Below are 16,840 nucleotides of genomic sequence, written 5' to 3' on the forward strand. Positions count from 1 at the left end.
ATGCATACAGATGTACACATCTCCTCACCTGGGTCACGGTGATCTTTTGGTTTTGCAGAGATTGTCTGCAGGTGTCTGTCTCCTCCTGCAGCAGCTCAAGCTGGGCAGCGTGGATCTGAGACAGGCTGATACGCTGGGCCTCCATCTGCAGCATGCACTCACCCTTAAGACCAAAAGAAACATCCAAATAATTAAAGAGATTATTTTTTATTTGTAATGATTAAAGAAAAGATTAAAGATAGTTTATTTGTCATTTGTACACATTCAGGTACGTAGGAATTATGCAGAGGTCTCTCAGAGTGAAAGCATAAAGCATATCATATTCTATATAAAACTAACTGCACTGTCTTGTAGGACTTTATCTTGTACATATTTTGCACCTTATATTTTATATATAGTCACCTGTTTGCACTGAAAAAGGAGAAGCTCTCCAATCTTATTGTACATTCAGTGTAATGACAATAAAGGCCATTCTATTCTATTCTATAAAGGCTAAAAGATACAATCAAATAAAAGTCAAAGATATAAGCAGCATAAAAGTATAAAAATATAAGTAATAATATATTAAAATATATTATTACTATAATTAATATGTATTAATATATTACTATTATAATAAGACAATAAAACATAGTAATTAAACCTAACATTCCTGTATTTATAAAAGCACAACATATACCCTTTTGTTAAATCCTAAAGTAACTGATTCAGCATGTTAGATCCTTTAACTAATTACTGGATTTATTAATATGATTCGACCAATCTTGTTTCGGCGACAGAGCAGCAGCATGAGCCATCTGTATGCAGGATGACAGGTCTGCTATTACCACTTCTGTAACAGAGAACAAAAGGTATGCATCTCGCTTGGATCATGCATTAGCACAAATTTGTTATATAATTAAGAAATTGTGATCCGTTACGTTTGATGTTCGACGTCTTTTAAGTGCACTCTACATGTTAATTAGTCTGTGTTAATAATCATCTGCTACGATACAATCTCCTCACTCGTGCTTCATCGGACTCCTTTGAAACCTATAGCCACTCAGATGTTGCTGCTTAAAACATGCAGATAAGGGACAAACAACCAGATGGCTCCTGTGTTATCATGTGCATCTGCTTCACTCGAAAACATTCAGTATCCCCTTTACTTCAGAGTTATTATTTCAGCTGTGTGACTACGTAATAATTTGCCTTTATGCCACAATGTGTGAGGTTTTAGAACAGGGGTGTCAAACATATGGCCCACAGAGCAAAACTGGCCTGGTGAAGGGTCCAATCTGGTCCACGGGATGAATTTACCAAGTGTAAAATTACACAGAAGACATTTAATGTCAGGAGCTACACTGAACCCAACGTGATCTCAAATTTAAAAAAAAATAGCTTAATACCCTATTAAAAATGACAACTCCAAATTTTCTCCATGGTTTAAGGTGAAAAAAGTAAATATTTACATTAACAAACTAGTCTTTCACAAAAACATGTGAATAACCTGAACAAATATGAACAACCTGAAAAGCCTTAAGAAAAATAAGTGCAATTTTAAAAACATAATGCCTGTTTCTAAATGTTTTGTGCATTTGTAGATCCACTGTGATTTGCAAATTGTGTTAATAATCTGAGACATAATATTGCTGAAATTGCACTTATTTTTCTTAAGAAATTTCAGGTTGTGCATTATTGACCATTTTCACACTAAAACATAGAGAACAATTTAGATTGTCATTCATAGGTTATTATTTTACTGGTCTGGTCTGCTTGAGGTCACATTGGGCTGAATGTGGCTCCTGAACTAAAATGAGTTTGACATCCTGTTTTAAAGCATCTACTGATACTGAAAGCTACGATCAGGACAGGAGAAGACATTTACATGCTCAGTTGTCTGTTCCTCTTCTTCTGTTTCCTGACGCACAACAGGCTGCGAACGACGGCCCATCCCATGCCTGCTCACCTGTAACAGGCAAACGGAAGAAAAAACTGGAATTTCAACAAACACCTCAGACATTACCCCAGAACACATGAAGATGAATATGACACTAATGGACAGAAAGACAAGATGCGCCAATATGGAAAATTTCCTGTGAGGGAGCACAGAGAAAGTGCCTAAAAAAAAGACACAAAAAATTACATATATGTTATTTTTACAACTATTAGCATGTTGCTTTTAATTTATCCATAACTGAATCCTTTTTTTTATGAAAGAAAAGTCGTCTGAGTTGTCAGTTACGTTGTGTTTGCATACACCAAGACTGAAACAAGAGTCCTTTTCACAAGGATTCTGTTGGCTGTTTTGTACTGTTACACCAGTCACATGTTAGACTAGTCCAATGCAAGAGTTTCACAAAGATAAAGATACCATAGTAACAGTTAAACTAACAAGTAGCGCCAACAATAGCTAATAGGACTAAAGGTGAAAGATTCCAATCTGGCTGGTTTCACTGTTGATGAAAACGTAGCAACCAATGTGCAGGTAATTAGCTTGAGCTCTGATCACGTGTCGCTGTGAGCCAATCGAACAGTTTCACCGAAAAATGTCTAAAAGTTTATCACAGTTATTTTTGTGGTTCAACGGATTGGATTTTTAGCATTGATGTGAAAAAATAGCAACAAGTTTAGTCAGTTTGGTTATTTCTACCGTTAGTGTTGATAATAAAGAAAGAAAAGATATAACAATGCGTGGTGTTTGGTCCATGCTTTAGCCTCACAGCATCACCTCAAACTGTCACTTATCTTCCAAAATGATCTCTCAGTTAATGTTAGATCTAATCAGGTGGCGTTGTAATTTACTAATCTATGGATAAGAAGTTAAAGATCATCACCGAGTTTGTCTGATTGTTACGAAACCAAGAGTTGTCAAAAAAATTCCTCTTCATTCAGGGGAATGAGCAACTTCTGCAACAGGACTGCATTCAGATAGGTCAGAGTCTGGTCTACTTTTGATGACTCCAAGGTCATGACATGGGCACAGCTAAATTTTAGAATCTTAATTCTTTAGTCAATATATCTATTGTATGTGCTGACAAAAATGAGGGAAAATAAACTGTGGCCTGTTTGTGGCTCATAATTTTATGAGGGAAAAGTGAGAACAGAAAACAGCATCTAGACCCACCATGACTATGAATATTTTGGTTGAACTGTCATACAAATAACATGATTATCAATTTGTACATTTCTTTTTATTTTATGCCACTACTAACAGTTGTATTTTACATAGAGCACATCTAACAAGGAAGAAAAGACATTTAGTGGCACTGAACCCAGTGAAGAATAAATCTACCAAAAATCACATCATTTTTTGCACTTCAGACTTTAACAAATTTTACCAGGAAAAAGGACAGGAATAATAATTGTGTTAGGATGTTGCTGCAATACACAAAGAAACCCCTGATTATAACAATACGTAGCCTAATGATAACAATTAAGTTCCTCAAGATAAAAAGTTCTCCAATTCTCTACAAAGATGAAGGTGCAACAACATGTTATTAAAAGAGAATTTAGGATGAAGTAGAAACGCTGTGGAAGAGATAATAGCTTCCATCCTGCTGCTTTTCAAAATGTGAATGGAAACCATTGTCACAGTCAGGGCTCAATAGTAACACCTAGTAGGCTAAATCTAGGTGTGGCTCATTGCTCAATCCAGCACATGGTGAAAACACTTTAAATACATTGTTTGTTTTTTCAGAGCAGAATTGAATTGAAAGCAAATATTTAGCTAAATTCCTAGAATAAGGAGCTTTTACATTAGGTGGTGATAGTGTATAGAATATAGGCACAACTCCATCTATGTAGCCTAGTTTGAAAGAAGACCAGATATAAATCAGTAGTTTTTCAAATGCAAGCAAGATTTCAATAAAGCAACAGCACATTTGTATACGGCCAAGTAAATTAAGCCCTAAAAATTAAGCAAAATAATTGCAGTTAGTTCAAATAAGGCAAATATGTAGTTATTTTTCCAGATGACTTTCTCCAGCAAAAATAACTTGTAATTGGTAAAATTCTCCCTGACAGTAAAGCCTTTTTGAGCTGCATGCTTTGAAGCGGTGAAACTTTAAAACCCAATAAAACTTTAACTTACCAGAGTTCAATGCGAACTGGTCCAACTACAGACCGTCGAGAACTAATCATCTTTGTGCAACAGATACATTCAGACCTCTGACTGAACCCCGACTGTTAACTGTAACCTTTAAGAGTCTGCTTTTGAGAAACCGGCTCCAGAACACTAAACATATACAATAAAACAGGTTTTTTTCTTGTGAAGTTCATTCTGAGGCAAGCACTAAGAACACCTGAACACTCCAGGCTTGTTCTTGTCAAAGTGAAGACATTAATTAAGTGATTTTGGAATATGTGCAGCGCTCCAACTCAGGAAGTGAAAAACAACATGAAACACACATGTGAAAATGGCAACAGACACTGTACACTATCTTTTTCCTTGTGTAACTGAGACACAGCTTGAAGTGACACAGACACAGAAGTGGCTGGGGGTAAAATGGCTTCTCACCTCAAACCCTTTACTCCCTGCAGGATGGAAAGAAACTAGAATGTACATATTTCTGCACAATAGCAACCATTCAAAGCTATAAAATGCATGAACTCAGGCCAACACTGAATTCAGCTTGAGGACGAGCAGTATCACATGACAGCTTTTTATAAATATTGTATAGTTCCCCTTTAAAAGTAGAAATGAGCTGAATATTGATGAAGTTTTGACACTTTGCGAGGATGTACAGACTGTGCTGTGGATGCTGTTCTCTTTTATTGTATAACTACAGCAAAAAAAAGCCCACATATTGCCATTGAATGCTCTGTATGAACATAAAAACCTGTCTTTTCATACAACAGGGTGACTGTGCTCTCAGTGCTACCTTTGACAGCAAAGCTGCAGACATTCAGGCAATTTGCAATCGTGACTGTTACTAGAGAGAAAACATCTCAATGGTAATATGCCTGTGTGATACATCTGCTTCCAGCCTACAGCCAGAACCGACACTGCATGCAGTCCAAACATTTTAATAAAGCTGACACCATCAAACATCACAGCGTTAATAGTTAAAGTGATTTAAAGCCTCTAAAGAGCTTTCTGTTTTATGCATGCCTCTTTAAATGGCACAGTTTTTGAAAAGCTCTGTAATCTCTCAATCAAGAATGTCATTTAATCAGACTTAAAGAGGCAGAAAAAAAGGCAGCAAGGCCATTTAACTACAGAGTGATGAAGTAGATGCATGCGAGTGCCTACCTGTTTGCTGATGTAGTCTCCGTCTCCCCGGTAAGCATCTGTGGAGTCCTCCTTACCGGCCCTCTCTTGTGAATATGACATAACTGGAGACTGCACCTCCAGCTCTGCAGCACTTGTAGCTCTCTCTTCCTCCACTGCTGCCTCCTCGTCCTCCTCCCTTTGTCTTTCTTCTCTGCTGTCTGAGAGAGCAGTGCCCAGCTTACGCTCCTGCTTCGACCTCTGCCGTCTCTTGCGCCTGCTTGACCCTGAGGACTTCTGGGGGGAGGATCGTCCCTCAACAGGTCCCTCCCCCGAGGACTGGACTGCTGCTGGGGATGCGGTCTGTGAAAGCCTCTGAAGCTCCAGGGTTGCCTTGATGCTGTCTCTCTCTGCTTCAGCTGCCTTTAGGAGAGACTGAAGAGCTTCTATTTCTTCTTGTAGAGACTGAATCTGAATGTGATGATCCTCAGAACCATAAACTGAAGTAAACATCTGCTCTCCGTGCTGGGGCTTAGCTTCTCTCTGGGCTTCCTGCCCTCTCATCTGCTCTTTCATAATCTTTTGCTTCTCTTCCAATTTCTTCCCAAGACTTTGATTTTGTGCAATGACATTTGCGTTTTCTTGTTGCACTTTGATCAGTTCTTCTTCCAAATGACCCACTTTACTCTCTGTCAAAACCAGTTGCTCTGTAACTTCAGAAAGTCTTCCAGCCAAGCTTTCCTTCTCGCTCAAAGTAATATTAAGCTTCTCCATTAGCTCAGTAGTATCTTTTTCTATCACACCTTTACTTTCTGTATGTGTGCTCTCCATCTTGGTGTCTCTCTCCAGCTCCTGAATCTGTGACTGGAGGCTGGCAATTTTCGCCTCAAACTCAAGTGTCTCCTTAAGCATCCTCTCTTCTAGATGTGTCTTTGCCTCAACCAGACATGTGTATTCCTCCTTCAGCTCTTGATAGTTGACGTCAAAATTCTTTTCGGCAAAAGAGAAAGTAGTCTTCTGCTTTTCAATCTCCTCATTAAGGTCTGACAGTTGTTGCTGGATGTTATTATTCTCCTCTGTGAGGCTTTCAATGTCTCTCATTTTTAAATCTAGCTCTTCTTGTAAAACTCTGTTAGACTCAATCAACGACTCCTTTTCTGTTTCCTGTTCTTTCCGTTTGTTCTCCCAGAAAGTTTCTTTTTCCTTCATCTGATTTTCCTTTTCATTCTTCATTCTAGCTTGTTCTTCTCCTCCTTTTCTTAGTTCCTCGATCTCTACCTGAAGCTCCTGGAGCTGCTGGATGAGCTCATCTGCTTTGGAGCTGTGCAGAGCATGCTGCAAATCTTCTTTAAGTCCAAGAATTTGGTGCAAAAGCTCATCTCGCTCTGTGGTGAAACTTGCCATTTCTCTCTGTAACAGATGCAGCTCTTCTTTGTAACCGATCCGCAGCTCATCCAGTGTTCTCTCATGTTTGATTGCAGCTTCATTGAGAAGGTTTTCTGTGTTTAGGAAGCTCTCCCTCTGCAATTCTTCCCTTAGATTGGTTAGTTCTTCTTCATGACTGAACAGAAGCTGAGTCCTCAATCGCTCCAACTCTGCTTCTTGCGACTCTGCCATGCGGTCAAGCACAGCATCTTTCTCCCTCTCTAGCATCTCCAACTTGATCTTGTAATTGGTTATTTCAGACTCGTGTTTTGTTTCTGCCTCTTGTGCAGATTCCTGAGCAGCAGCTAGCTCGCACCTCAGATTGTCGATAGTGTCCTGAAGGTGCTGCAATTCACTTTGATGGCTTTCCTGAGAGATAACACTGTGAGAGACCAGCTCCACTTGTTCTTTAGCAGAACGAAGATCTTGAAGAAGATCCTCAACCTTCGCCTGCAGGTTACGCTTCTCTTGGGCGACTTGGTTTAGTTCTTGTGTGGTTTTCTTGTGCATTATTTGGGATTGCTCTAATGTCTCTTTAAGCTCGCTAATAGTAGTATTAAGAGCGTCCATTTCAACAGTACTAGTAGAGAAACTCTGAGCTTTTAGAAGCTCAATTTCAGCTTGATGCTGCTGATTTATTTGCTCAACCTTTGCTGCATGTTGCAAGTTAAGCTCCTGCTTCATCTGGACAATCTGCTGACCATACATCTCATCCAGCTCAGCCCTGAGAAGTTCAAGCTTTCTCTCAGTCTCCTCCTGCATTTTCTGGATGGTGTCGCTCTCAGAAAGGCTGCCCTGGTGACAGCGTTTCTGCAGGTCCTCCACAGTGCCCATGAGCTGCATTATTTCATTAGATGACATTCGCTCCTTTTGTTTAGAAGTTGCAAGTTCATTTTTACAGCTTTCTAACTCTTTTCGTTCCTTCTCCAATTCCAATTTAAAACCCTCCATTTCATTTCTACAGGTTTCTAGGTCAGAGTTAGTGCTTTTCAAATCATCAAGGCACCTTTCAAGCTCTGATTCTTTTGCAGCAATTTGCTGGTTGAGGTCATGCAGCCGTTTTTCTGAGGATTCCAGCTCATCCTCAAGCTTGGCAAGAGAGCAGTCACGTTCTGAAATGACAATGTCTTGCTCTGCTATTATCCTATCTTTTTCATCTGACTGGTGCATAATATTCTCATCAGTAGTCCTTCCCACTTGGGCAAGTTCCTCTTGGAGCAGAGTTAATGACCGCTCATGTTCTGTGATTATTGCAGTTTGCTCTGAAATTAAGCGATTTTTCTCTTTTAGTGTTTGTGCAAATGACTCCTCTGCTGTTCTTAATTCTGTCAGGGACTGTTCCTGACTCCTGATAACTTTTTCTTGTTCAGCAATCAGCAGGTCTTTTTCATTTATCCTTTGTGTAAAGGATTCATTTGATCTTCTCTCTGACTGCAAAGTGAAATACATTTTAGAAATAAAAAGGGCAGCGTAGTATTAAACCTTACAACTAACAAAACAGGTATGAGAGAATATTTCAATTAAATACTCACCATTTCCATCTCATTGAGCTTGTGCTGGAATTGGCTCATGTGCTGAAGCTGTTCGCTGTTCTTCTCCTGGTGTTTTCTCACCTCAGCATTCATTTCCTCCAGCTGTTGTTGGTACTGAACGATCTGCTGTCTGGCCTGCAGAAGATCAGCCGCTGTGCTGCTATGGCTGGTATTCCTCAGTGTCTCCCCTGCCTGCAGCTGTATTTGGCAATTGGATCAGCAGGTAGACAAAAACAGAAAGGAAAAACATGGCTCCTCAGACTGCATGTGCAAGCTGCCAATGGTGCAAGAATGATCCAGATCCTTCAGTTAAGAACAGTACGAATACTGCACTATGAAAATACTACAAGAAGTTCAGTTTTCAAAACCTGGATGAATTTTACTGTTGTATTTGTAATTTTGTAACAGTAGACCGCTGAAGCTCATTTTAACTGCTTAATTTATTGTTTAATCTACAATAACAAATATTCTATAACATGACCATATGTAAGAATAACATATCTCTAAAAATGAGTTCAGAAAATGGGATGCATTCTGTACCTTGTCTGGCACTTTAGACGTGAACATGTGGCATGTTTATGCTTTAATAACAATCGGAGTTTGCAGATATGCTTTAAAATTTTTCTCATTTTGATAATCGAATCAATTATATATCTTGTTAATTTATTTATGTATATTTGGCATTTCCTTATATGTACATTTTTCTTATGTATTGATAAGTTTAGCTCTTTTTTGAGTTATTTTTGTTTTTTATGTTAAAACACAATAACCTTGAAAATAAATTCAACATCATTTCATTCAACCACTGCAACCAGCAGTTTGAACACACTGATGACAAGCAGTAATACATGATCATCATGATCATGATCATCATCATCACCACCATCAACAGCAAGTTAGTTAGTCATGAGAGTCCAGCTTCAACCAGCTCTACATGTAAAGCGTCATGAGATAACTTTTATTATGATTTGGCGCTATATAAATAAAATTTGATTGATTGATTGATTGATTGATTGACTGACTTTTTTGTGGATCTGTTGGTTGGCGATTGTGTGTTTCTGCTCAGATATCTTTGAAGTTATAGACATAATGATAATTCAAGACCTAATCTTGCATATTTGGATCCTGAACAGACAGCCTTTGGATAACTCTGCTATAAACTAACCAAAGAGAAAGTAGTTCATGACTGACTGAGCGTAGGATCTCCCACCTGCTGGAACTGAATGTGCAGTTTTTGGCTTTGCTCCGTCAGTTCTAAAAACTCCTTCATGATCTCGTCTTTCTCTTCACGAGCCTGCTGAAGGTTAGCGGTGAGTTGGGTGATGATACCGTCACGTTGTTTCAGAGCAGCCTCAAAGTCCTGAAGCTGTGGAAATTAAAAGGCAATAAAGTTAAATTAGCTTGTATTCAGGTTAAGTACTGACAGTGAAAGCATCGCCCAAGAGAGGAGTGGGAGTGTAAATATATAATTTAGAGATGGGTTTATTTTTAGTTCTTTCTCAAATAGATTTAAAACAGCCATTACGGAATTGACATTCATGAGCAAATAATCTCTCCTGCTGAAATTTATGGAGAAGAATCTTTGGAAATAGATCATATTCCAGTAATTTGTGAACAAAGAAAGACTGAGATAGAAAACGCTTCAACATAATTTAATTAAAACCACATAAAAGTAGTCAAATACTGAAGGAATGAGAAAAGTTAATAATCTGAACATGGATTATTTCCTCAATGCACAATCAGAAGTCAGGAACAGATGCTAAAAGTCCAACAGAACAATTTCTATTACAGTATGAAACAGATACCTGCTGCACTCCTTCTGTGCCGAAGGCAGACCTGATCTCCTCCAGCTCTCGGCTCAGCTCCTCCACCGCTTGGGTCTTTGCAGCCAGAGCATCCTCCATATCCTGCATTGTACCTCCCTTTGTCATCTGTTGAATAGGATCCATCTCCTCCTGAAGAGAAAAATAATGCTAGTAAAACAAGGATTTGGTATGCGATTCAAGATTAGGATTTAAAAGTGAGCAAAGCACTTTGATACCTCAGAACAGTGACAGTAGTTAGTTACAAGGGCCACATGGATGAATGTGCAATAAATACACTTATGGCAACAATAGTAGTTCGATGAGAGGTACAGTACATTCTCTTTTACAGAACATTGCAATCCTTTGTGAATCTTCCACAGTTAGTGATTGCTTTGGCTAAACCAGGCTTGTAGATAACAAGTAGAAAATGCACTACAGCAGCAACAACCGCTAGCAGCTGGAGTAAGCTATTGAGTTGGTTCTAACAAGAAATAAGAAGAAAAGTCTAAATGCTAACAATAAAGATAGAGTGATCTACATGAACCTGAGAAAAAATATTATTGAAATATGGTTTTCTTTGATAAATATAAATGCTACATGCAACTAGAAAAACATTTAACAGGTTGCATTTGGCGATTCAGGCATTTTTCCTGATGGTTAGAAAGAAAAAATTCATTAATCAAATTAATCTGAAACCTTACCATGCCCTCCTGTCAAAGACAAACAATGCTATTATTTATCCCACTCCATTGTCAGTTAACGCAATCATTTTAATGTGAAGCCATTATTCTCTTCATAAATATAATTATTGGAAACTCGAGGCCTATGAAGGTAACACATGACAACGATGGAATAACTTCAGCCTTATTCTGAACCAGGAAAAACAAACCTAAATTATTGTATAAATGTTGTTGCTTGAATTGCTAAATTTGATCTAAATTTGTCCCAAAACCAACAAAATTACTCCTAACACTTTTCTTTAAGATATCTCCAAATTTTACTCTGTGTTAGCTTAGCCTTATAATCGTAAAATCTTGAATACAGTACAGGGCTGTATTAATGGATTAAACAAGTTTTTGCTTTAGGCAATTTGTGAAAAATTCTTAGCGCACCAAACTGAGATCTATGCTTCCTCTTAAGGCCTTTAGGCTCAGCAAAAAAATCTAAATGCTACTTGTTTGTTACCTCCACCAAGGAGGTTATGTTTTTGCCAGGGTTTGTTTGTTTGTTTGTTTGTCTGTCTGTCCATTAGTGTGCAACATAACTCAAAAAGTTATGGACAGATTTGGATGAAATTTTCAGGGTTTGTTGGAAATGGGATAAGGAAGAAATGATTAAATTTTGGTGGTGATCGGGGGTGGGGGGGCCCACTGATCAGCCTTGGCGGAGGTCTGCACTCTCCAAGTGCTTCTAGTTGCAAATGTATTCATTGCAAATGTGTTCTCTAGTCAGTGCCTAAGAGCAGGGCTTTATTACCTCCGCCAAGGAGGTTATGTTTTTGCCAGGGTTTGTTTGTTTGTTTGTTTGTTTGTTTGTTACCTCCACCAAGGAGGTTATGTTTTTGCCAGGGTTTGTTTGTTTGTTTGTTTGTCTGTCCGTTAGTGTGCAACATAACTCAAAAAGTTATGGACAGATTTGGATGAAATTTTCAGGGTTTGTTGGAAATGGGATAAGGAAGAAATGATTAAATTTTGGTGGTGATCGGGGGTGGGGGGGCCCACAGGGGGGGCCACTGATCAGCCTTGGCGGAGGTCTGCGCTCTCCGAGTGCTTCTAGTTTGTTTGTTTCTTTGTTTGTTTGTCTGTCCGTTAGTGTGCAACATAACTCAAAAAGTTATGGACAGATTTGGATGAAATTTTCAGGGTTTGTTGGAAATGGGATAAGGAAGAAATGATTAAATTTTGGTGGTGATCGGGGGTGGGGGGGCCCACGGGGGGGGGCCACTGATCAGCCTTGGCGGAGGTCTGCGCTCTCTGAGTGCTTCTAGTTTCACTTGAAATTATTTAAATCTTTTTATAAATAATGCAGTGACAACCTAACAAGTGGTGCTTTTCTACTTTTGTGGTTGTTAACTGATACGTCATAATACACATACAGTGTATACTTTTAGGCAAGAAAACTACTTCAAATCATGTTTTATCTTGAGGTCATGCAGAAAAAAAAGAAAGCTGTGAATCTCGATACTGAAAAAAATATAAATAAATAATATCTAGTTAGCCAGCTTTAAGCGCACTTTGTAAATTAATATATTTTATATCCTCCATCATCTATCCCAGCATCTACCAATCAGCATCTCCCTGTTTTCTGTCTTTTCTCTTTAAACACCAAATTAGGGATTCTGGTGAGAGCAGGTCTCGATGCAACACCTCCAGTCCTCGCTCCTCGCACCACTTTGCTGTCCTCTCTCTGCTTTTCCATTATCCCTCTTGCTTCTCTTTATTCTGTTCCAGCTTCCACAAATAATTCACACCTCTAAAATGTCAAAACGGCCTGTGCAGTCTTCATACCAGGAACCATTTGTGCTTATTTTTCTTTACTTTTTTACTCTTCCTCTTCCTACAAGGGACATAGCATGAAGCCGTATTGTTTTAAGTAAGCACTGCATTGAAAGGGACTTGGTTAGTGGGTTACAGGAAACTTTGCAGAAGACCAAAGGGAAGGCAAACAGAGTTAAGTCCAGCAGCCAGCGGGTTATCCAGCAGAGCCAAAAGCAGAGTTAATCAAACTGCTTGATCGGATTACTGTACCCAGATAAAATCCTTCGTAGACACCATTACGTTCACTGTCATCTCGTGGCACCCATTAACCTGTTAATTCATAGTGTTGTCAGTGAATGATCTCAGAGAAGTCAACATAACTGCAAAGTAGAGCCATCATTTGGGTAGAATTATACAGCAAAGTAACTCTGTTAATTAAAGTGTGCTGATTAACTTCCAATTCCATCAGTGTAATTACATTTAATTATCTTTGTGATGAGAATTTGATTCAGATTTTAAAACTGTTTCATCAAGCCACACAATTTAGTGTTTATCATCAGAAAATCAGACAGAAACACTTTAGGATGACAGTGTTTCTCATCCACTGTTCTAGACAAATGACTTGCTTAAATTACACAAAACAACTAATTTACAGACTTAGGCATTTTACTTTCAGGGAAAATGGATGTGATTACAAACCAGAAGCTGACTTAATAGGTTATGCACCAAAACATTGCGAATACCTGACAATAAGTGGCACTCAAATATGTAGTAACATATGCTCAATATTTGCTTTCTACATGTTTGGAATGAAACTGAAACCATTTATGAATACAAGTAATTATAGAACATTTGTACAAAATATAAAATTGAGCAGGTAAAACAAAGTAGGTTGAGAGGTGATATAGGTACAAAACTAATACATATAGGTTAAGTCTCCTGTCGACGGCCCTGACCACAGTGCTGATGAAGATCTGGAACTGGTCTCCAAGGCTTTCAATGGCAGCTCACTGCTCCTAATGTGTGCTACGTGCTAATGCTAATGCTAGATACTGTGTTTATAAGAATGGGTAAAAGGCAGAGACCGATTTTCCCTACAGGGATAATAAAGTGAGTTAAACTTTCACCTTAAGCTTAACTACATCTGTTTTGAGATGCCTAAATGTACAGCTTGTGTCAATGAAAACTGAGCATTGTAGGAAACCAAGTGCAGTAACTTAATGGCAATAACATTCAAGTAAGTAAACACATTACCTCTGAGGAATAATCTTCAGCAGTTGTGGACACTTCACTCTCTGGCTGCAACACAGAAAAAAAACCACATTTCATCAACTGAACATGAGCAGAAGAGATAACATCACATTATTCACAAATAAACACCTTTAAAATTCATCACAAAACAAGAGCCACCAGAGGATGACCTTTCCCTTCAGTCCCACAAAACCTAAAAATGGTTGTTCATTGAATGTTTCATTGACTTTGCCTGTTGATAACAATAGGCAAGTAGTTTATGAGTAGTTTCTGTTGACAATTTGACAACTGAATGATGCCATACATTACGACAGACAACACAGAGGAACAACAAATGAAATCGCAAAAGGAATGACTCCAACACCTAACTAAAAATTTATACTTAGAGGTGTAACACACATACCATACACTGGAAGCATAATACCAGCAAGACCCTTTCAGGGTTTTGGGTACAACCTGATTCAGGGTCATTAAAAAGAGCATCAAAATGAAATAAAATAACTTTGAGCTAATGAAAACTTCACCTGTGAAATTTTGGATTTTGTGGAAGCTTTTCCAAACTTTTGCACATACACAAGGAAAAAAATACATTTTACAGCACTCTCTATAGGTGCATTCTAACTAAATACTGAATTAAGCACTCATACTTGAAAAAGAGCCTAAACTCTTATGTCATTTGGACTTCATCTGAGTTACAAGGCTCTATCTGTACAGTATATGGAGTATACTATCACTCTAAAACAGAGAACAAAATTAAACAAAGTACAAAAATGTGGCTTCTTCACATGTTGCAATAAATCTGCAAAACTGCAGGTTTGTTTCCCATATCACTCTGCATTATATGCCAGAATAAGACAAATTTGTTCCATTTAGTCAATTTGTTTATAAGTGTTTTTTGGTCTTTTACTGTGAAATGAAAAGTGGTCTTACATGACAAAACGCTGACCTGCTCATAACACATTATAAAATTCACATATTTAAATGCTTGGTGACATTTAAAAGAAGCACTGTTCTCAAATATGGGCCTAACCTACTTTTGTTGCCATTCTTATGTCACAAAATAACAACTGCCATTATAGAGGTCTATTTTCAGGCCATAAGTTGAAACCAGAACAGAAGAGAAATGACATAGCACACAAATTAGGAGCAGGGACTAACTCCAAATCTTCAGCAGGAGAACATATTATGAAGTACGTCTTTAATATTACGTTAATTAGTATTATAAAGTATTGGAATGGGTAAAAAAAACAAAAAACAAAAGAGTTAATCATTAACCTTTTAACCTAAGTCAAAGTAATGAAATCCTAACTTGGAAAAGCAATACTTCACTGATCATTAATGTAACCAGTCAATAAATGTAGAAACAACTGCAACGATGACAAGTACAATAAAGCCTAATCAATAATAGATGCAAATTACATTTCTGAGTTATTGTTTCCAGGTCAAATTCAGCAATTCAAGTTAAGAAGTTGAATATTAGTTGCCACCTGCTATCACAGTAGAGATCTATGTATAGGCTATTGACAATGATACTGACTAATCTGCCAAGCTGTTTAATCGATCAATCAATCAATCAATCAATCTCCGATTTCCATATAAACCCATAATTCAATGTGGCATGGAGACGAAAACTATTATTCAACTTTAAGCAGGCAAATAATGTATGTACATTCACTGAATACAGATGCATTGTGTGGATTAATCTCAATTTTGTTTGTTGGTGATGCATAACAGCTCTTTCGCAGACAGCAGATAAATACAGTTCATCCCTTTTGAATCAGAAAAGACTCGAGTTTCTTCAAGGTAAAAACATTCATGAATTTAATCAACCTTAAGGTTTGCTGTAAGTGTGGCAAGGCCACAGGAATCGGTCCCACAGACTGACGCATCTCAAGCTGTTTAAAGGCAATTGTCTGTTTCCACGGCAACCAGTAGTTTAGTACCACATCAAATGTACAGTGGGTTCAGGGAAAACGTGGCTGCTCACAACTGGAAAAAAAGAGAAGTACCGAGAGAACTCAAATGTAAAAAAGGTATAAGGGCTCTCAGGTCTCTGCAGATTTTTTTAACAGACTGTAGGCGATTTTCAACAGAAGTTTACATATTTGCTTTCTAGGGTGGTGAAACTGTCCAGGCCTCAACTTCTATATTTATACAAAAATCAGTAACTGAATGCTGTTTTTTACCTGTTAATACAGAATACACACTGTTTTACAACTAAATGAACATAAATTAACTAGATCTTTTCATATTGCAACAGAATGTCTTGAAAAGATTGGAGTGCTGCCTGAATTTCACCATCCACATGCAGATACATTTCAGAGTGCATGCATTATTAAGTAACTGATGTATTATGTAAAGGAAGAACTCCAAATCTGAAGGGTCGACCACATCCCCAGACCAACAAAAAACTTCAATGTAAATTTAAACAAAATGGAAAAATATGTTCTGCAAAAAAGAAACATCCAGAGCAATACAGTGAATGGGCTTTATCAGTGATTGTGAACTCAAGTGGGCAAACATGAAACTCTTCTCATCTTTCCTTCTAATTTTGCACACAAGGTTAACTCTGCAGCTCAGAACAGACTGTGTCTTACTCATTCACTCAGCTAAAGAATCACTGCAAAAATCCAGTCTGGATAGCAGTTAAATACCTTAATATTCAGCAGTGCTATAGATAATGCAGTTGCATTTTAAAATATTTAGGCTAAAACACATGCCGTGAATTTTCTGCTGCTCAATGCCTGTCAATCAAAACCATAGCAGATGTTGTAAATCTAACATCTCAAGTAATACAGTAAAAGAGAGGATATATACCCTTAGATACACAGTGTATTTTACTAACGGGTAACTCAGTAAAAGAGCTTAAAGTTTGATTCACATCATGTCTTTTCATTCTAGTGAAAAAGTTGCAAGTAACGTTAAATGTCAACCTTAGTTTAATTCGTAACAATGACGATATGACACCAATGAAAGGTGACCAAATGAAATACACCAGTAGGTAATTAATGAACAGATTTCTCTAAATTTTAACAACAATGACAACATTTAATATTAACCTTTTAAGCACCAAAGTCCCAACATTGTGACAAGGAACATAACTGAACAATACAAACAGCTTTTTGAAATCTTGACATCAATTTTTTTTTTTTTTTTTCT

At 37.8% G+C, this 16,840-nt stretch overlaps 1 protein-coding gene across 1 annotated transcript in view; it reads right to left on the minus strand.

Annotated features, from left to right (window-relative positions):
* akap9 (A kinase (PRKA) anchor protein 9) overlaps positions 1-16,840 on the minus strand; it is an 85,987-nt gene that overhangs the window by 53,629 nt on the left and 15,518 nt on the right. Inside the window, exons 3-10 of the mRNA XM_030147669.1 lie at positions 13,685-13,729; positions 12,701-12,760; positions 9,954-10,103; positions 9,359-9,514; positions 8,149-8,346; positions 5,234-8,047; positions 1,868-1,948; positions 60-163 (exon numbers count right to left, since the gene is read on the minus strand). Of these exons, the coding sequence (XP_030003529.1) occupies positions 60-163; positions 1,868-1,948; positions 5,234-8,047; positions 8,149-8,346; positions 9,359-9,514; positions 9,954-10,103; positions 12,701-12,760; positions 13,685-13,729 (3,608 nt within the window). The remainder of the gene's footprint in view (positions 1-59; positions 164-1,867; positions 1,949-5,233; positions 8,048-8,148; positions 8,347-9,358; positions 9,515-9,953; positions 10,104-12,700; positions 12,761-13,684; positions 13,730-16,840) is intronic.

Source organism: Sphaeramia orbicularis, chromosome 11 (genome assembly GCF_902148855.1).
Source record: "Sphaeramia orbicularis chromosome 11, fSphaOr1.1, whole genome shotgun sequence".
In the NCBI taxonomy this organism is placed as follows: domain Eukaryota; kingdom Metazoa; phylum Chordata; class Actinopteri; order Kurtiformes; family Apogonidae; genus Sphaeramia; species Sphaeramia orbicularis.